At 41.1% G+C, this 18,279-nt stretch overlaps 1 protein-coding gene across 8 annotated transcripts in view; it reads left to right on the forward strand.

The window, feature by feature from the left end:
• The window catches only part of LOC101732997 (collagen alpha-1(VII) chain), a 190,409-nt gene extending 182,332 nt beyond the window's left edge, over positions 1-8,077 (forward strand). For all 8 annotated transcript variants that reach the window (XM_031899082.1, XM_031899081.1, XM_031899075.1 and 5 more), the window contains 2 exons: positions 4,506-4,676; positions 7,027-8,077. In XM_031899082.1, the coding sequence (XP_031754942.1) occupies positions 4,506-4,676; positions 7,027-7,046 (191 nt within the window). In that variant the 3' untranslated portion in view covers positions 7,047-8,077. The remainder of the gene's footprint in view (positions 1-4,505; positions 4,677-7,026) is intronic.
• Positions 8,078-18,279: the final 10,202 nt, after the last annotated feature.

Genomic DNA, 18,279 nt, shown 5'->3' on the forward strand with positions numbered 1-18,279 from the left:
AGCCTCTTGACACGGGGGTCCTTCAACAGGCATGACAGCATGAAAGACCCCATTCTCACAAGGTTGGATGCAGAGGTATCCATCTCCCCTTCCTCGTTATCAAGGACTACGTCCTCATCCACCACCATCTCCTCCCCCCAGCCACGTACAAGACCAGGGCTCCACAAAAGGTGACCACAAGCCCCCCGGGAAGCCTGCTCCTGTTGGTCTTCTGCCTCCACAAAGCCACCTTCCTCCTCTGACTCCACTTCTGACACCTCTCCCTGCGTTGCAGCAGGTGCCTGGGAACGTTCTGGTGATTCCGCCCAGAAATCATGCTCTTGGTCACGCTGGTCTACAGCGTCATCTGTCACTCGTCGCACGGCATGTTCAAGAAAAAAAGCAAAGGGTATTAGGTCGCTGATGGTGCCTTCAGTGCGACTAACCATATTTGTGACCTCTTCAAAAGGGCGCATCAGCCTGCAGGCGTCGCGCATAAGCACCCAGTAACGGGGGGGAAAAAATCCCCAGCTCTGCAGATCCAGTCCTACCACCCAGTTCAAATAGGTATTCATTGACGGCTCTTTGTTGTTGCAGCAGACGTTCAAACATCATTAGCGTGGAATTCCAGCGAGTCTGGCTGTCGCAAATTAAACGCCTGACTGGCAAGTTGTGCCGCCGCTGAATGTCAGCAAGGCATGCCATGGCTGTGTAGGAACGTCTGAAATGGCCAGACACCTTCCTGGACTGCCTGAGAATGTCATGCAATCCTGGGTACTTCGAGACAAACCGTTGGACTATCAAATTTAAAACATGTGCCATGCAGGGCACATGTGTTAAATTGCCCAGTCTCAGTGCTGCCAACAGATTGCTTCCGTTTTCACACACCACTTTTCCGATTTTCAGTTGGTGTGGGGTCAGCCACCGATCGGCCTGTGAGTGCAGAGATGACAGGAGTGCAGATCCGGTAAGGTTTCTACTTTCCAGGCACGTCATGCCCAAGACAGCATGACAACGGCGTACCTGGCACGTCGAATAGCCTATGTGGAGCTGGGGGTGCACAGGTGTGGAGGAGGACACAGCAGCAGAGGAGGAAGAAGCCGAGGAAGAAGCCAAGTTAGAAGACGAATTAGAAGATGACTTAGAAGACGAGTTAGAGTGCAAAGGAGGAGTAGAGGTGGTGGCAGACCCGCATGCAACCCGTGGCGGTGACACCAACTCCACTGTTGTTGAACCACGCATTCCCTGCTTCCCAGCCATCACCAGGTTCACCCAGTGGGCAGTGTAGGTGACATACCTGCCCTGACCATGCTTGGAGGACCATGTGTCAGTAGTCATATGGACCTTTGCCCCAACACTAAATGACAGAGATGCAGTGACTTGGCTCTGCACATGCTGGTACAGGTGTGGTATTCCCTTCTGTGAAAAAAAATTGCGGCTGGGTACCTTCCACTGCGGTGTCCCAATTGCTACAAATTGGTGGAAAGCCTCAGAGTCCACCAGCTGGTATGGTAAAAGCTGGCGGGCTAAGAGTGCAGACAATCCAGCTGTCAGACGCCGGGCAAGGGGATGACTCGGAGGCATTGGTTTCTTACGCTCAAACATGGCCCTCACAGAAACTTGGCTGGGGGCAGATGAGCAGGAACTGGTGGTCAAGGTGGAAGGCGGAGTGGAGGGTGGTTGAGACGGGTCAAGGACAGCAGAGGTAGAGCAGTAAGATGCTGGAGCAGAAGGAGGGTGGCTTAGCGTTTGGCTGCTGCCTTTGAGGTGTTGCTCCCATAGTGCTTTGTGTTTGACGTTCATGTGCCTTCGCATAGCAGTTGTACCTAAGTGGGTGTTGGGCTTCTGACTGCACTCATTGCAAATTACAGCGCTTTTGTCAGAGGCACACACATTAAAAAAATGCCACACTGCTGAGCCTTTTGATGTGGGCTTTCTAGCAGTAACAGTAGAAGTTGGCGGGTGCGTTGGCTGGCTGACCACAGGTGCCGATTCATGTTGTTGCCCTACTGTTCCCTGGGAGCTGTCCCTGCTTCTTCTAAGTCTTATTCTCCTCCTGCCTCTCTGACTCTCCGTCTCTCCATCTGAACTATCCTCCTCTTGCTCTCTTCTTGTGGGCACCCACAAAACATCAAGCTCCTCATCATCATTCTCCTCAGATGCATCAATTTCTTCTGACAGCTCACAGAAGACAGCAGCAGCGGGACCTCATCACACCTTATGTCCATCTCTGTTGTGTTGCCTGCCTGAATTATGATATCTGGTGTAACGTCCTCATCTCCTTCATCTTCTTCTGGCAATAATGGTTGCGCATCTCTCAGTTCAACAAACTCATGAGTAAATAACTCCTCTGACTCCAGTGAAGAAGGGGCGGCGGTGGTGGAGGAAGTGGTACGTGGGGTGCCCATAGCAGAGGAGGATGAGGATGTTGTGGCAAAGTTAGAAACAGTAGAGGATGGGGTGTGCTGTGTAAGCCAGTCAACTACCTCTTCAGCATTTTGGGAGTTCAGGGTAAGTGCCTTCGGGAAAACTGGGCAATTTCCTAGGGCCACAGGATATCATAGCAGCACGGCCCCTAGTGCCTCTGCGTGGCGGCCTGCCTTTGCCTGGCATTTTTTTTATTTTTACAAAACAACAACAACTTGGGTGATGTTTCTGGACACGGAATTATTATTGTTATTTAGACAAATTGTGAAAAAGCTCACACAGCTAGGTGGCACTTGGTTGCAGACACCGGGCAACAAGGCCTGCAAGGGCAACGTATACAGTAGTGGATACGGAATATATTATTGCTGGTGGAAAACCGTCACTCAGGTGATGTTTCTGGACACGGAATTATTATTGTTATTTAGACAAATTGTGAAAAAGCTCACACAGCTAGGTGGCACTTGGTTGCAGACACTGGGCAACAAGGCCTGCAAGGGCAACGTATACAGTAGTGGATACGGAATATATTATTGCTGGTGGAAAACCGTCACTCAGATGATGTTTCTGGACACGGAATTATTATTGTTATTTAGACAAATTGTTATTTAGACAAAAAATACAGAGCAGTAGAAAGTAGATTACTAGCCAGAAAACCTACTTAAACTCTCCCTCAAATCAATACACAGCTCTCTCCCCACACAAATACAGAGCAGTAGAAAGTAGATTACTATCCAGAAATCCTACTTAAACTCTGCCTCAAATCAATGCACAGCTCCTATCCCCACACAAATACAGAGCAGTAGAAAGTAGATTACTATCCAGAAATCCTACTTAAACTCTGCCTCAAATCAATGCACAGCTCCTATCCCCACACAAATACAGAGCAGTAGAAAGTAGATTACTATCCAGAAATCCTACTTAAACTCTGCCTCAAATCAATGCACAGCTCCTATCCCCACACAAATACAGAGCAGTAGAAAGTAGATTACTATCCAGAAATCCTACTTAAACTCTGCCTCAAATCAATGCACAGCTCCTATCCCCACACAAATACAGAGCAGTAGTAGATTACTAGCCAGAAAACCTACTTAAACTCTCCCTCAAATCAATACACAGCTCTCTCCCTACACTATCTCTTCAAGCACACACAGGCAGAATGTAAAATGGCTGCTGGGCTTTGGTTTATATATGGAAGGGAGTGGTCCAAGGGGGGGGGGTGGCCCAGGAGGGAGAGCTGCCTGATTGGCTGACATGTATCTGCTGGTCTGGGGTGAGAGGTCAAAATTTGGCGCCAGCTAAGGCGAACCCAAATGGCGAACATCGCCAAAAGTTCGCGAATTTGCGGACTTGCGAACACCCGATGTTCGCCGGCGAACAGTTCGCTACATCCCTAGTCGTATAAACATAAAGCCAGCAGTTGGATCTCCAAGAGATGGTGGCTTTCTACCTGCACACTACTGAGACTATGTCACTTTTCAGTGCTAATCTCCTCAAAGATCTATCACAAACCACAACATTTTCCTAATGAATGTCACAGCAATTTCAGTTTTCTGAAGGGATGGTAGTGGCCTATTATGAACCTGACAAACTGTGAATTTCCTATTTACTTACAACATCATTTCTAAGCTTTGTTCTTACTTTTTTCCTATTGGACCAATTGATTGCTTGTGCGCTCTAACCAGTTGCTAAATTGAAAGGGCATTGATTAATTTCTCCCTCGCAATGGCACAGGCAAACGGACTCTGCATATCACAAACCTAACATACTGTTATTAGCAGCACTCTGTTATAGGGAAAGAAAGACTAACAAGAGACACAGCCAATAGGAATTAAGTCTGCTGCTATTACTGTGTGACATCATCAAGGAAGTAAAAATGCAACTGTAGTGTTTATAGGGGTCTTCAACCCCCCCTTCCCCCAGAAAAGGGTCTGTGTGAAAGTCAGCAGAGGGATGATTCTGGGGCAAATATCTCTTCGGCTGCACATTTATGTTAACTATGCATATGGCAAGGATTGTTCTTTTAATGTGAACTGTTAGATTTGTGAATGTTGTACAAAGGTGAACAGCCCCTTTAAGTGATAATCTCCATTTCCTTGCAGATCCCTGTTTGCTTCCAATGGATGAAGGATTCTGCTCCGATTACACCTTGGTTTGGTATTACCACCGCAAAACAGACGTATGCCGGCCTTTTTTATTTGGTGGTTGTGGGGGAAATATCAATCGCTTTAAAACAAAAGACAGATGTGAGCAGAGGTGTAAAACTCGATCAGGTGAGAATTACAGTATACTTTTGCAATAAAAGGGAAGCTCATTAAGTCAACATGTTTATTGAGAGACTGAGAATGCCATAGAAGCGCTACTGGAGTATTTACCTGTGATAAAGAATAAATTCTGTGAAGGCAGATTTCCTATGCCTACCCCTTCAGTGGTCCATAAAGGATGTAGTGAAGGAATTCATGTTACCCTTCATTCTGGAACCAATGCAGTTAAATCTCTAAAGCTATCACTTATGTACTGTGTTACTGTTTAGAACCCAGTTGCAGGCACTGCCCCCCCCCCCCCCCTAGAATTGGATGTATGCAGTTCTCAAGCTAGCCCTGTTGTGGCATAAGAACAGTTCCTTGTTCATGTGTAATTATGTTGTATGTTTCTGTGTAACAAAGTCTATAAAAACCCAGTGCTGCCTTTGTTCTGTTGTTCTGACTATCTGTTGCTCAGAACCCACGTACGTGTCTAATAAACCTTACCTATTTACCTCAAACAACCTTTGGTATCAGACATTTCCATTACACCTGTTAACAGGTCTATAGTTTCTTCCCTCCCATCTTTCTCATTAATGCAGGATTGCAAGACTCCTAACTACTCTCAGTCCTGCTTGCCCAAATCTGACCAGCACTCGAAGGGTTAATATAGACAGCACAGTTGTATTCAGAACATAATTTGATATTTTTACACACATTACTGCCAAAAACCTGTAAGGCCTTAAGTGGAAGTTGACTGGAAATCATTTACCTGACTATCTTGCAGTTTTGATAAGAGTAAGTAGCAAGTGCAACATTTAAACTTGTCCTAGACTTTCCAAACAAATGGAGATATTTTGAAAATCATCTAATTATAAATTATACATATTGTTTTTATTAAAGAGACATTATGGGTTTCTTTGTTTTATTTGAGCTGAAAGTTCAGACCAATCCTGCAGCACAGTTCTGTATTATCATCATTCAGCATGAGCAGTTTTTGGTTTTCTTTCCTTAATAACATTTGGTGTAACTACACTGGGGAGAAAATGCCGATCTGCTCCCTTCCGCCTCTGCATCAATGTGCAGTGAAGGAGGCCTTATTATCCTGGTGTTACAGGGTGAAATGTTATACTTACATTTTGAGAACTTGAACTGACTTTTCCCTCATTTGATTGGTAAAAATCTACATATTCCAGAATGTAACTGGTAAGAGATGTCTGTCTGCTTATACAGTAATAGAGGGCACCATTATACTGTCCATTAGCATTAGGGATGTACTGAATACATAATTTTGGATACAGCAGAATATTGAAGTATTCTCAAACAATTTGACTAAATATAAAGCAGAATCCAAAAAAAAATTCAGTTTTTAGATTGAGCCAGGTCTGAACATATACAAATATTAGGATTTTAATATTAGGATTTTAGTTTGCTAGTAATGCTTGCCAACCACATCAAGATACATGGCTATTTTTACAAGTTAATGTGGATCTGTGCAAGCCTAGATCATTATGGCTATTGGTAGGTCCTAGCTTGGATGCTGGCAGAACCACCTTCCCTTGAATTATAGTTTACCCAATGTAATAAATATCCTTTTCCTTCTTCCTATTCTCTTCCAATAACCTGACAGTTTTTCATTTTCTGCCCTTTATATAATTTCATACTATTTATTCTAAGCACCAGTTCATTTTGCCAGGTTTTGTTTTGTGTATTGGCAGTTGAAAGTAGACTCAGCACACACCAGACTAATGTGCAAACTGATAATAAAAAACCTTTATGGTTATTATTCGACACACCTACATTACATTACTACATTAGTTCTGCCTTTAATGATGTTCCAATAACTTGCATATTATCCTCAAAATAACTCTTCCTGCTAGCACCATAAATATCTACAACAAATATGGGACCTTAATCTTGTGACTATAAAATCTATAAAGTCAACTTTTTTGCATGTCCAGAAGGGACATTTCTGCCTCATGCAGCAAGAGCTCAACTACATTACATGCCATGTGTGTCAGAGATAACCGTTCATAAGCCTTGTTTCCATGAACCAGAAAAATAAGGACTTCCTGCAATGTAAAGTTGATTTTAAGCTTGTGGATCCAAAAGCTCATGCAATGAAATCTTGCTTTTTGTGTGTTGTTCTTTAAAATATATACTAAGCTATAATTGTGGGGAAAAAACAGACCCCTCTTTCTAACTAAAATGAGTTCTCTCTTTTTGCAAACCAATTCGTCTTCAGGGTCAACCCTGATTTTAACACAAATAGTGTGTAAATGCTTCCACGTAAGACTAAAAAGCTGCAGCCCAGTGATGGGTGAGTTAAGGAAATAAGAGAGTTATGAAAAAAAAATGTTCTCCTTCTATATTTTTTCAGTATCATCCCGAGGGAGGTGATCGTGTTCTGAGATAATACATTCATCAACAATCAAGAATAGAAATTAAGTATATTTTCACATTTCAAGGAAAGGCTGCCAACTCGTGTGATCCCGGGGACAGCTGCAATATGGAGGAAGACGGCAGATTTCCATTGGAATTATTTTGATGGACATTATAAAGAAAAAAAAAACTGACATATGAAAGCAGAAATGTTACTGCAGCTTGAAGCCTTACAGCCTATAACCACCATACCAAGGACATTATTATTATTTGTATTATTTTGAAGTATTTTTTTCCTTGCTTGAAATAACCTTTGTTAGTTACCAGTATTTACCTTACTAGCTGCCATCCCACTCATTTTGTTAGCTAAAATAGCAGCTAGCTAAAAGAAATGCTCTTAAGGTATCCTTGGAGCATTCAAAAATGCTGTGTGAGTATTCTATCCAATGTCAGACATGGATACTGGTGACCCACACCCCATTGACCAAAGCCCCATCACCACAATATTTCTCCTGCACTTTTCTCTTCCTATTACTCTTGCTATTTTGTCTTTTGTATTTTATTTTGAGTTTGTTTCTCTTCTCTTTCTTACCTCCTTTTTTGCTTCATTCTTGTTTTCTGTCACATACTATACTCTGCTAATGAGATGTTCTCTCCTTTCAGTTTCATCCCCTCCCACCCCGCTCCTTCTTGCCTATATTTGTCTTTCTTTCACTTTTCCTTCTATACCCATGCACTATCCTTCCCTACAATTTATATTGCACGATTTCCCATAACAGACTTGCAGCTTTTGGACCCAGAATGTTTATCCTTAAAATTCTTCCTGTTCTCTCCAATATATTTGCAGTCCCTATGGGAATAATGCAAAGCACTAGTCAGGGGCTCTACATACAGATTATGGGGCCTGAATCTGTTTATCGCCATTCGATATATGATTTTGCATATTTAGTAGATTTGTTAATTTGGTTACATGTTCATTTTGCATATGTTGCATTAATGAAATATTGTGTTACTGTTTACAAATGGATATAAAATTCCAACATATAGTGGTTCTTTGTGTCATATATATATATATATACATTAGACAGGGCTTGGATATGCATTTACAACCCTTTGGCTTTCATTATCTTTACCTTATTTACTTTAAAGCAAAGGTAAACCCTAAAACAAACTGCCTAAAAGTGCGGTATTTTATATAATGACATTACTGTACCAGCCCAGAGGTTCCACATCTCTTTTACAGTAATGATCCCGTTCTTTAAAGTTGTAAAAAGCAGTATACCATCTTGGATCATGTTGCGCCATCTTGTTGTAAAAAGCAGTATACCATCTTGGATCAAGTTGCGTCATCAAGTTGCATCATCTGCTATGTGCCAGTGGCACCGCACATAGGGATTGCTGAAAATTACTAAAATATTACCAGAAAATGAGGTTAAATCATCACAGAAGCTGATACACAGGTAATCAATTTTGGAGCAGAGTGGACTTGTTTCTATGCTGTCAGATGCAGTGCACAGCCTGTGCTTTTCCCCTTAGCGTTTCATATGAAACCACTTTATTAAAGGTACTTGTGTCCAAATACTCTCTGTGCACTTCCATATAGTCGCACTCAGAGTTGAGCACTTCTGTAGCAGTGTGCGAACCCTGGATCCAGAGTTCCCTCAGTGCCCTGCATTAATAGATGAAGCATATGTGCACTTAAAAAATCACTGCCATTTGCACGTTGTGCACCAAAACTGATGCAAGTGATCACTGGAAATGATGCCAGGCAGACTGTGATATTCTGCGCTACTGTGTCCAATTTGCAATGAAGCACAGTTGCGTCCTTTTTGATAAATTAATCAAAGTTGTGCCAGACATGGCATAGTTGATTCAGATACAGCACAATTGTATCCAATCCAAGGCCTGCATTGTGCTTGCAATGACACATTAATTCTATGTGCGGCGCATTTTTGCTTTGCTTTGCTTACTGCTTCAGGGTAAGCGAATATGCCCCAATGCAAATCTGAATGAATTCATAATCAGTTGTAACATGAAAAAAGATGAGGTGTTACTGGATCATCTTTGGAGGCACTGGTTATTACTGCTTAAAGGGTTATGGTGGTTTAAGGCTGGTACAAAAGCTCAAAATATAAATTATTTTATTTCAAGCCTAATTCATTTATGAGCTTTAGTTTTCCTTTAAGAGAAAAGAAACAAGGTACAAATGAGTATTAATGCCAGAGATGACTCTACAATGTAAATCCATTGTAACAGTACACCATTTGCTTGCTTATAGAGGACATTATCTTGGTTATCTCCAGCCTTTTTCCCTTGTCAGTGTTAGGGCTCTGGCACACGGGGAGATTAGTCGCCCGCGACAAATCTCCCTGTTCGCGGGCGACTAATCTCCCTGAATTGCCTTCCCACCGGCGAAAATGTAAGTCACCGGTGGGATGGCACACGCTGCGCAGGCGATTTCGGCAAATCGTCGAAGTTGTCTCGCGAGGCATTTCCGGCGATTTGCCGATATCGCGCTGCCGCGTGGGCCATCCCACCGGCGACTTACATTTTCGCCGGTGAGATGGCAACTGATGGCAACTCGGGGAGATAGTCGCCCGCGAACAGGGAGTTTGGTCGCGGGCGACTAATCTCCCCGTGTGCCAGAGCCCTTAGGGTGAAGACACACAGAGCTACATAGTAGCAGCTACTTGATGTGGCTACTAAACGACAGAAAATACCCTTCCATAGAAAATACTGAGAATTGCCTCTGCTAAAACATGTAGAGACAATTATCAGCAAATGATCAGCATTGTTGTTTTTAGTAGCCACAACAATTAGCTGCTACTAGTAGCTCTGTGTGTCTTCACCCTTATTGGATTTCTTGTAAATGGTCAAATAGATAATATTTAAAGATAAAGCTGGTAGACGTTCATTTTGGCCCTGTATATGACAAATAAGTTGCCTGCTTGCTCTTGGATTCTTGTGTTAGCAGCTTATGTCATCCAATTGGTAACACATTTCCTAATAGTTTAGTAATAGTGAGACTGATGTCTACTAACGTAGCAAGTTGGAACTAGGGCCTTAAGGGCCCAAGATTTACTAAGTAATATTGTGCCCAGTAGGACATAATTGTTAAACTTGCTTTTATTTCCTTTGTTTAAAATGCTTACTTCTTAGGTACAGACAGACATTTGCAATCTTTCTTTCACTGGCGCATGAGATCACTTAATGTTGTGCTTTTCAGGCTTGCAAATAATAATAATATTAATAATGTTTAGCACTGCATTACATTCCCTTCTAAGCTCTCTAATAAAGTACACTTAAAGCAGTCCCACAGTGAATAATGCTAAATATTGTGAATAAATGTGAAATTATGTAAATCATTATATAAAACATTTCTAAAATTAAAAAAAAAGTCTTGCTAAATTAGTCCCATAAAATCTTTATAAATTGAAATAAAACAAGCAGGTTGTTATGTGTAAAATGAGCCAGCTATTTTAAATCCATATAAAATGCTGATAGGATACTCTGTATAAAATTGTGTTAGTCTCATACAAATCTTAGAATGTAATATTGATTTAAAAAAATAAAATGCAAACAAATTGCAAAAATGCTCTGCAGAGCACATTTATCAAATTGATTGTAGTGACCTTGATTGTTTTTTTTAGCCTTAGATATACATTTGTGAATAAAATGTAACCGGCGGTATATAAGGGCACAACAGTAGGTAGGGGGCACTGACTTTAGGCCAAGTTTTCTACTCCACTATTAGTCAAATGGTTATTAAGAGGATGTGTATGCATACATGTAAGGGATGTTAAAGGAAAAGTAACACTAAAAATGTTTAAGTAAAAAAACCTATTCTACCCTGCCCCAATAATTGCCCTATCCTGCAAACCACTTATGATTTTGAATGCTTTATTAGAAAATACCTGTTAAAACTTGGCTTCCGTTCATTTTTTTAAAAAAAGGCGATACGGTGATGCAGGGGAAGTATCAGGGGAAGCATCCACTATGCGGCGATCAATTGATCGATCCTAGCCTTCCTTCTGTATAGGAAGGAGTCAGGCTAGGATGGATCCATCGATCGCCGATAAATAATAAAATTTATTTGCGTGTAAGTAAGGAAAACATAGAATAAATATTACTTTTTTTAAATTTATTGCAAAATGTCTAAACAAAGCCAAGAACACATTAAACCAGGAGCATTATAATATTCTGCCTGTATTTTAAGGAGAACTAAAGCCTAAATAAAGAAGTAGACTAGAAAAGTTTTACATTTTGTTTTGGGGTTTCTGTACCAGCCCAAGGCACCCACAGCCCTTTAGCAGGGAGGATCTGTGCCCCTAAAGATGCCCCAGTAGCTCCCCATATTCTTTCCTGCTTATTTCCTGCACATGCTCTGTGCTGCTGTCACTTACGGAGCTTATGGACAGATGCACAATATACTGTATATACAGAATCTAAATGTCACAATATAAGGCTGATTAGTAATTAATTTAGAGTCTCATTACATGACAGGTCTGAAATGAGTGCTATAAGCATCTGAATTTAATAATCAGTCCTGTAGAATCAGCTTATATTGCAGGCAAACTGCTTGATAATTTTGCTCTCCCTTAGTGTTCAAGCCTGTAAGGGGGTGGAAAAGTGTGTTAGTTTAATTTTAGGGTAATTTCTAGCTGTGGCCACAAGGTGGAGCTAGTGGGTCATGTAAAAAGGTTCTAGTTGTAATTACAATATAGGGGCCTCTAGAGGGAGCTAGAGGGAGTTAGTGAGTGTTGGAAAAGTCCCAGAGGGAGGAGTTGAAAAGGGTATAAAAGGAGGGGAGTGGCAGAGCAAGGAGAATGGCTCAGAAACAGGCACACAGGAAGTCATCTGACCAGCAGAAGGGACTAAAACAGGAAGAGGTAGGCAAACTAGGTAGTGAGGGTCTAGCTTGTGTTACAGCACATTGTAATGGTGTGAGGAAGCCCAGGTTAGTGAGAATGGGCAGCTAAAAAGCCCCACCAAGGAGTGAGTGGGAGTAGCTTCCCAGCGGGTACCCCACCAGTCAGGGTTGAAGTGGATAGTGAGGGTGTAGGAAGGCCTCCCTTACAAGCCCCCTTAAGGTGAAGAAACATGGAGCTACTAGTAGCTACTTGTCACAGCTACAGAAATAGGTAATGCTGATCATTTACTGATAATTGTCTCTACTTGTGTTTTAGCAAAGGCAACTCTCATTATTGTCTATAGCAGGGTATTTCCTGGTGTTTAGTAGCCGTGACAAGTATCTGCTTCTTAGTAGCTCTGTGTGTTTTCACCCTTATGTGCCATAACCGTCATTGTATATCACTCCAAAATGTAAATGTGTTTCGTAAGTACTTGATAAAAACCATGTTTAAAAATCTGATTCAGTTCCCTGACAGGAATTCTAGGATAATCCTCATCTTCTTTGTGCCATTATTTCTGTAATACATAGAGGACAACACCATTTATTCTCTGATGATTTGGTCTGATACACTGTGTGCTGCCATGTCTCCCCGCAGCCTCCTCCTTTGGAAGTAAATACTTGTTTAAACAGCAATTAATTTTGCATTCTTTTACATACACTGCTGTATTGGAGGTTGCTGGGGTTGGAGGTTGCCATTTAAGCACAAAACCATCTGTTTCACAAATACGGACAATGTTCTTTTTCCTCTCGGTATAACATCTTCTGTGTGTTTTGAAGAATCAAAGCATCAAGTGTCTCTGACAAAGAGTAATAGCAAAATAGAAGCTACAGTGGTGTGAAAAATTATTTGCCCCCTTCCTGATTTCTTATTCTTTTGCATGTTTGTCACACAAAATGTTTCTGATCATCAAACACATTTAACTATTAGTCAAAGATAACACAAGTAAACACAAAATGCAGTTTTTAAATGAGGGTTTTTATTATTTAGGGAGGAAAAAAATCCAAACCTACATGGCCCTGTGTGAAAAAGTAATTGCCCCCTGAACCTAATAACTGGTTAGGCCACCCTTAGCAGCAATAACTGCAATCAAGCGTTTGCGATAACTTGCAACGAGTCTTTTACAGCGCTCTGGAGGAATTTTGGCCCACTCATCTTTGCAGAATTGTTGTAATTCAGCTTTATTTGAGGGTTTTCTAGCATGAACCACCATTTTAAGGCATTGCCACATCTCAATAGGATTCAGGTCAGGACTTTGACTAGGCCACTCCAAAGTCTTAATTTTGTTTTTCTTCAGCCATTCAGAGGTGGATTTGCTGGTGTGTTTTGGGTCATTGTCCTGCTGCAGCACCCAAGATCGCTTCAGCTTGAGTTGACGAACAGATGGCCGGACATTCTCCTTCAGGATTTTTTGGTAGACAGTAGAATTCATGGTTCCATCTATCACAGCAAGCCTTCCAGGTCCTGAAGCAGCAAAACAACCCCAGACCATCACACTACCACCACCATATTTTACTGTTGGTATGATGTTCTTTTTCTGAAATGCTGTGTTACTTTTACGCCAGATGTAACGGGACACGCACCTTCCAAAAAGTTCAACTTTTGTCTCGTCGGTCCACAAGGTATTTTCCCAAAAGTCTTGGCAATCATTGAGATGTTTTTTAGCAAAATTGAGACAAGCCATAATGTTCTTTTTGCTTAAAAGTGGTTTGCGCCTTGGAAATCTGCCATGCAGGCTGTTTTTGCCCAGTCTCTTTCTTATGGTGGAGTCGTGAACACTGACCTTAATTGAGGCAAGTGAGGCCTGCAGTTCTTTAGATGTTGTCCTGGGGTCTTTTGTGGCCTCTCGGATGAGTTGTCTCTGCGCTCTTGGGGTAATTTTGGTCGGCCGGCCACTCCTGGGAAGGTTCACCACTGTTCCATGTTTTTGCCATTTGTGGATAATGGCTCTCACTGTGGTTCGCTGGAGTCCCAAAGCTTTAGAAATGGCTTTATAACCTTTACCAGACTGATAGATCTCAATTACTTTTGTTCTCATTTGTTCCTCAATTTCTTTGGATCTTGGCATGATGTCTAGCTTTTGAGGTGCTTTTGGTCTACTTCTCTGTGTCAGGTAGCTCCTATTTAAGTGATTTCTTGATTGAAACAGGTGTGGCAGTAATCAGGCCTGGGGGTGACTACAGAAATTGAACTCAGGTGTGATAAACCACAGTTAAGTTATTTTTTAACAAGGGGGGCAATCACTTTTTTACACAGGGCCATGTAGATTTGGAGTTTTTTTTTCTCCCTTAATAACATAAACCTTCATTTAAAAACTGCATTTTGTGTTCAATTATGTTATCTTTGACTAATAGGTTTTTGATGAGCAGAAACATTTAAGTGTGACAAACATGCAAAAGAATAAGAAATCAGGAAGGGGGCAAATAGTTTTTCACACCACTGTAAGTTTAATAACTGGAGCATCTCAGAAAATATAACTGGAAAATAATACTTGGTCAACTCACTTCCTACAGCTTAACTCTGAACATAATGGCATAAAACATGATATTATTTATATATCTTACTGACAGAGGAACTTATTTGGATCAAATTATTTAAGCATGACCAGGCACAGGCACTGAATGACTACAGTGACTCTACCCCCAAGTGAGGGAACATTTGGTACAATGAGACAGTAGGGCTTTCCCTATTTCTAATATAGGACACAGCAGAGCATCGCACATTTCAAGGCCCATTTACTGCTAATGCTTTTGAGTTGTCTTTGTCTGATTAATGTGTTTCCACCCATACTATAAGTTTTGTTGTGACTAACTTGCATAAATATAGACACACACGTAGAATAAATGTGTTGCTTAAACATATATGGGTCAGAGGCAGTTGACATTGAAGAACATCTGTAGTGTTTTCACAGAACCTTTGGGACCAAAAGAGACTTTGTAGAACATCCATCTGTCCGGGACACTGAGGAGCACTTGGAGAATATAACAATGCCATGTTTAAACTGCTGACTTGGCACAATAAGGTAGACGATGAGGAGAGCTCAACCTGCTCAATGATTCACTGCTTCAAGTGTTAGGTGCTTACTCGGAACACTACTCTCCTGTAGAGTAGTCAGCAATACAATAGGAGAAATCCAGCAGCACATCAAATAAGTGATAAAGTGTGAAGGTGTTTATTTAGCCCATGTACATATGTCTAAATGGCAATGTTTCGGGCACCCCCCCCCCCGGGCCCTTTATTAAGCTCTTGATAAAGGGCCCAGGGGGGCCCGAAAACATTAGCATTTAGACATATGTATATGGGCTAAATAAACACTTCACACTTTATCACTTATTTGGTGTGCTGCTGGATTTTTCCTATTGGCACAAAAAGGTGGCCTTCTGATGAAATTATTTGCGAATTTCATCTCCAACAGTTTTTGGAGCAGAATAGTTTTTATTGTGTTACTTGTGGGTTAGAATTCTGTGCACATTTTTTATAATCTGTGTATTTCTTTTTCAGTGCAATTTACTAGCACAAATATTCTAGTGTATTAAACATCTGTCACATTTTTCTGTCTAATATGGGAACACATTTTCTTTATCTTTCTTGTTCACTGGTTATATCTATTCACTATTTGTCTTGAATGATGCAATATTGATAGTCTATTTAGTTACTCCCTATATCTTTATCTTTCTGTTTAGCAACAATATTCAATATGTGCTCTGAGTACTGGGAGGGACTATATTGATATGAGAATTCTGATTTTTATGATGAAAGGTACTCTGTGTGTTGCCAAAGTAGACCTGATCAGTAGCTCTTCAGTTTCGAGTAAGCCATCTTCCAGTATCCTCAGGTGGATACATCTCCATACAGTTTTGCTTAATACAGCCTTGGCAGTTTTTCTTCTTTATTTCAGCCTGAACTTAGTCATAATTTCAAAGGATGATGCAGATAGGTCAGTTCTTCCCTGATTCGTTTTTTCACCCGATGAGTATGAAGCATTGTACCATTCCCAGCTGTATTCCCTTAACAACAGGAAGTGCAGCAGTAACTCACTAGTAATGTGGGGTTAAGAAATAATATAAATTACAACCATTTTTAATTGCCAGAGACAACTATAGTAACAGACAATTAAAGCAAGACCTGAAATGCGTGACGCTGTCAGAGATGGTGTATTTTACAAACACTATGTTCTTTGCAACTCGTCCTGGCCTCCTCTGAGGAATGCAGTTGTGAAATGGCCAGACATTCTCTGACAATTTGCTTTTTAGATTGTAATTAGTATTATATGTGCAATTCATATCAGCAAAAGCCGTACCAGTTTAATCCTTAAACCTTTAAAGTACATCAAAGCCCTGGGTCTCCTTTGCCAAAAAATGGACCTCAGGGCCCTGAATTTCTGTGGAAAAATTTGCTATTTAGATTTTCCAGTCAATAACATGGATTATTGTAGATACTGCACTAGATTAGTATGTGTCTTTGTTTGGTATATTCACAAACCAGGGGGGTGATGCTACTAAAAAAGGTTAATAACAGGGCCACACGGGTGGTTTTTGATTATAACTCCAGTTATATGGGTACTTTGGTCATTTTAGCAATGTGTCTCATTATTTTGGCAGGAATCCACTACCTTGAGTGCGGAAATCCTTACAGGTAGGATATGCAGTTGGATAAGTAGAGTGATATAGCTGCAATAAAACTGCAATACAACTGGAAATAGCTGTCGCTCATGTATTTCTAATCTGTGTCATAAAAGCAGACAATTACACGTTTGTTGTCATAGAATCTCTGATATTCCAGCCTGATATACAAACAAGGTAATGTATGCAGAGAAAGCGTGCTCAGAGAAGGGAAACAGAACAGAAGGGTGTGGGTTTAAATCACCTTTCAGTGGGTTACAAATGCAGAACCAAATACATTTATGTACAGTATACACACATTTCTATCATACTTAACAATCAATTAGCATTGTAAGCATTTGATCCAACTGGAGAACTGAATAATTAGGTTTCAATAAATTGTATCCATATACAGATATGATACTCACTTCTTTGGCTCACACAAGGTACTTAGTTTCCAGACTAGAGGGCTAATTTACTAATGTAGGTACTACATGGCATCAGAGCAGGTACTCTTGGCTATCAACAATTAAGTACAGATTAAAAAATCCAAAGATCTGATTGATAATTTTGGTTAATTCCAGTGATGTAATTTACCACCTATATTTGGTTTCTCAGTAGTGATTACAGGAAGGGCGAGACCCTCATCCTTTGAGATGGATTATATCATTCATTCATGTCCAGCTTGCTACAATGGTAGGGTTTGAGAAAGGTAAAAAGCTGTATCCTTTGTATTATTGTACATTGTATTATTTTTTAAAAATATATAATTCTGCAGCTAGAACATCTCCCTGGATACTGCTCCCAAGGATGCTATTTGTTGCTGTAAAACTTGTGTAGCCAAAAAAGGCATCAGTGTAACATAACAACAAATGTCACTTAATGGTTTTCCACTGGTTTTAATATTTACTTTATTCCAGAGAGAGCAGTGCAAGGGAAACTTTTAATTACTCTCCTAAAAGGAGAAGGAAAGGCTATGTCACTTGGGGGTGCCAAAATGTTAGGCACCCCCAAGTGACTTAGATCGCTTACCTTTTACCCCGGTTGGTGCCCCTGTACGGAGAGAACAGCACCAGCCCGGGGTAGCAGCGAGCGCTTCCTACTTCCTATTCGCTTGCGCGTGCGCAGTGCAGTGAAAAGCTGAACTTAAACAAGAAAGTCGGCTTTTCACTCTACTGTGCATGCGCCGGCCCACGGATTTCGCCGGCAGAAGAAAAAGGAAGGAGGAAGCGCTTCCTACAGGTACCCTGGGCTGGTGCTTTTTTCTCCTAACAGGGGCACCAGCCCAGGGTACAAGGTAAGCGATCTAAGTCACTTGGGGGTGCCTAACATTTTGGCACCCCCAAGTGACTTAGCCTTTCCTTCTCCTTTAAGGTCACTGGAGGCATGGCAGGTGTTTTCCTTTGTCCAGTGTAATGAAAAGTACACATATCTGTACATCTGGGGGCTAACTCCTCAGGACAAGACTCAGCAAGGAATCTCAAGGAAAAGGCACACTCCTATGAGGACAGCAATGTTCACATTTTGGTTGGTTTGAAAGAGGCATGAAGTAGAACATTTATGTCAAACTGGAACAACATCCCTAAAGGAGGGGCTGCCAAACCACTTATCAGCACCATACAATGCTGCTTTGACATCTTTACCTAGGTGTTGTCACAACATTTGAAGTAATTTAATTGAAAAAAAATGAATACCTGTCTTAATCATGGGTTCATTGTGACTGGATCACACTTTTACACC

Source organism: Xenopus tropicalis, chromosome 3 (assembly GCF_000004195.4).
Source record: "Xenopus tropicalis strain Nigerian chromosome 3, UCB_Xtro_10.0, whole genome shotgun sequence".
NCBI lineage: Eukaryota > Metazoa > Chordata > Amphibia > Anura > Pipidae > Xenopus > Xenopus tropicalis.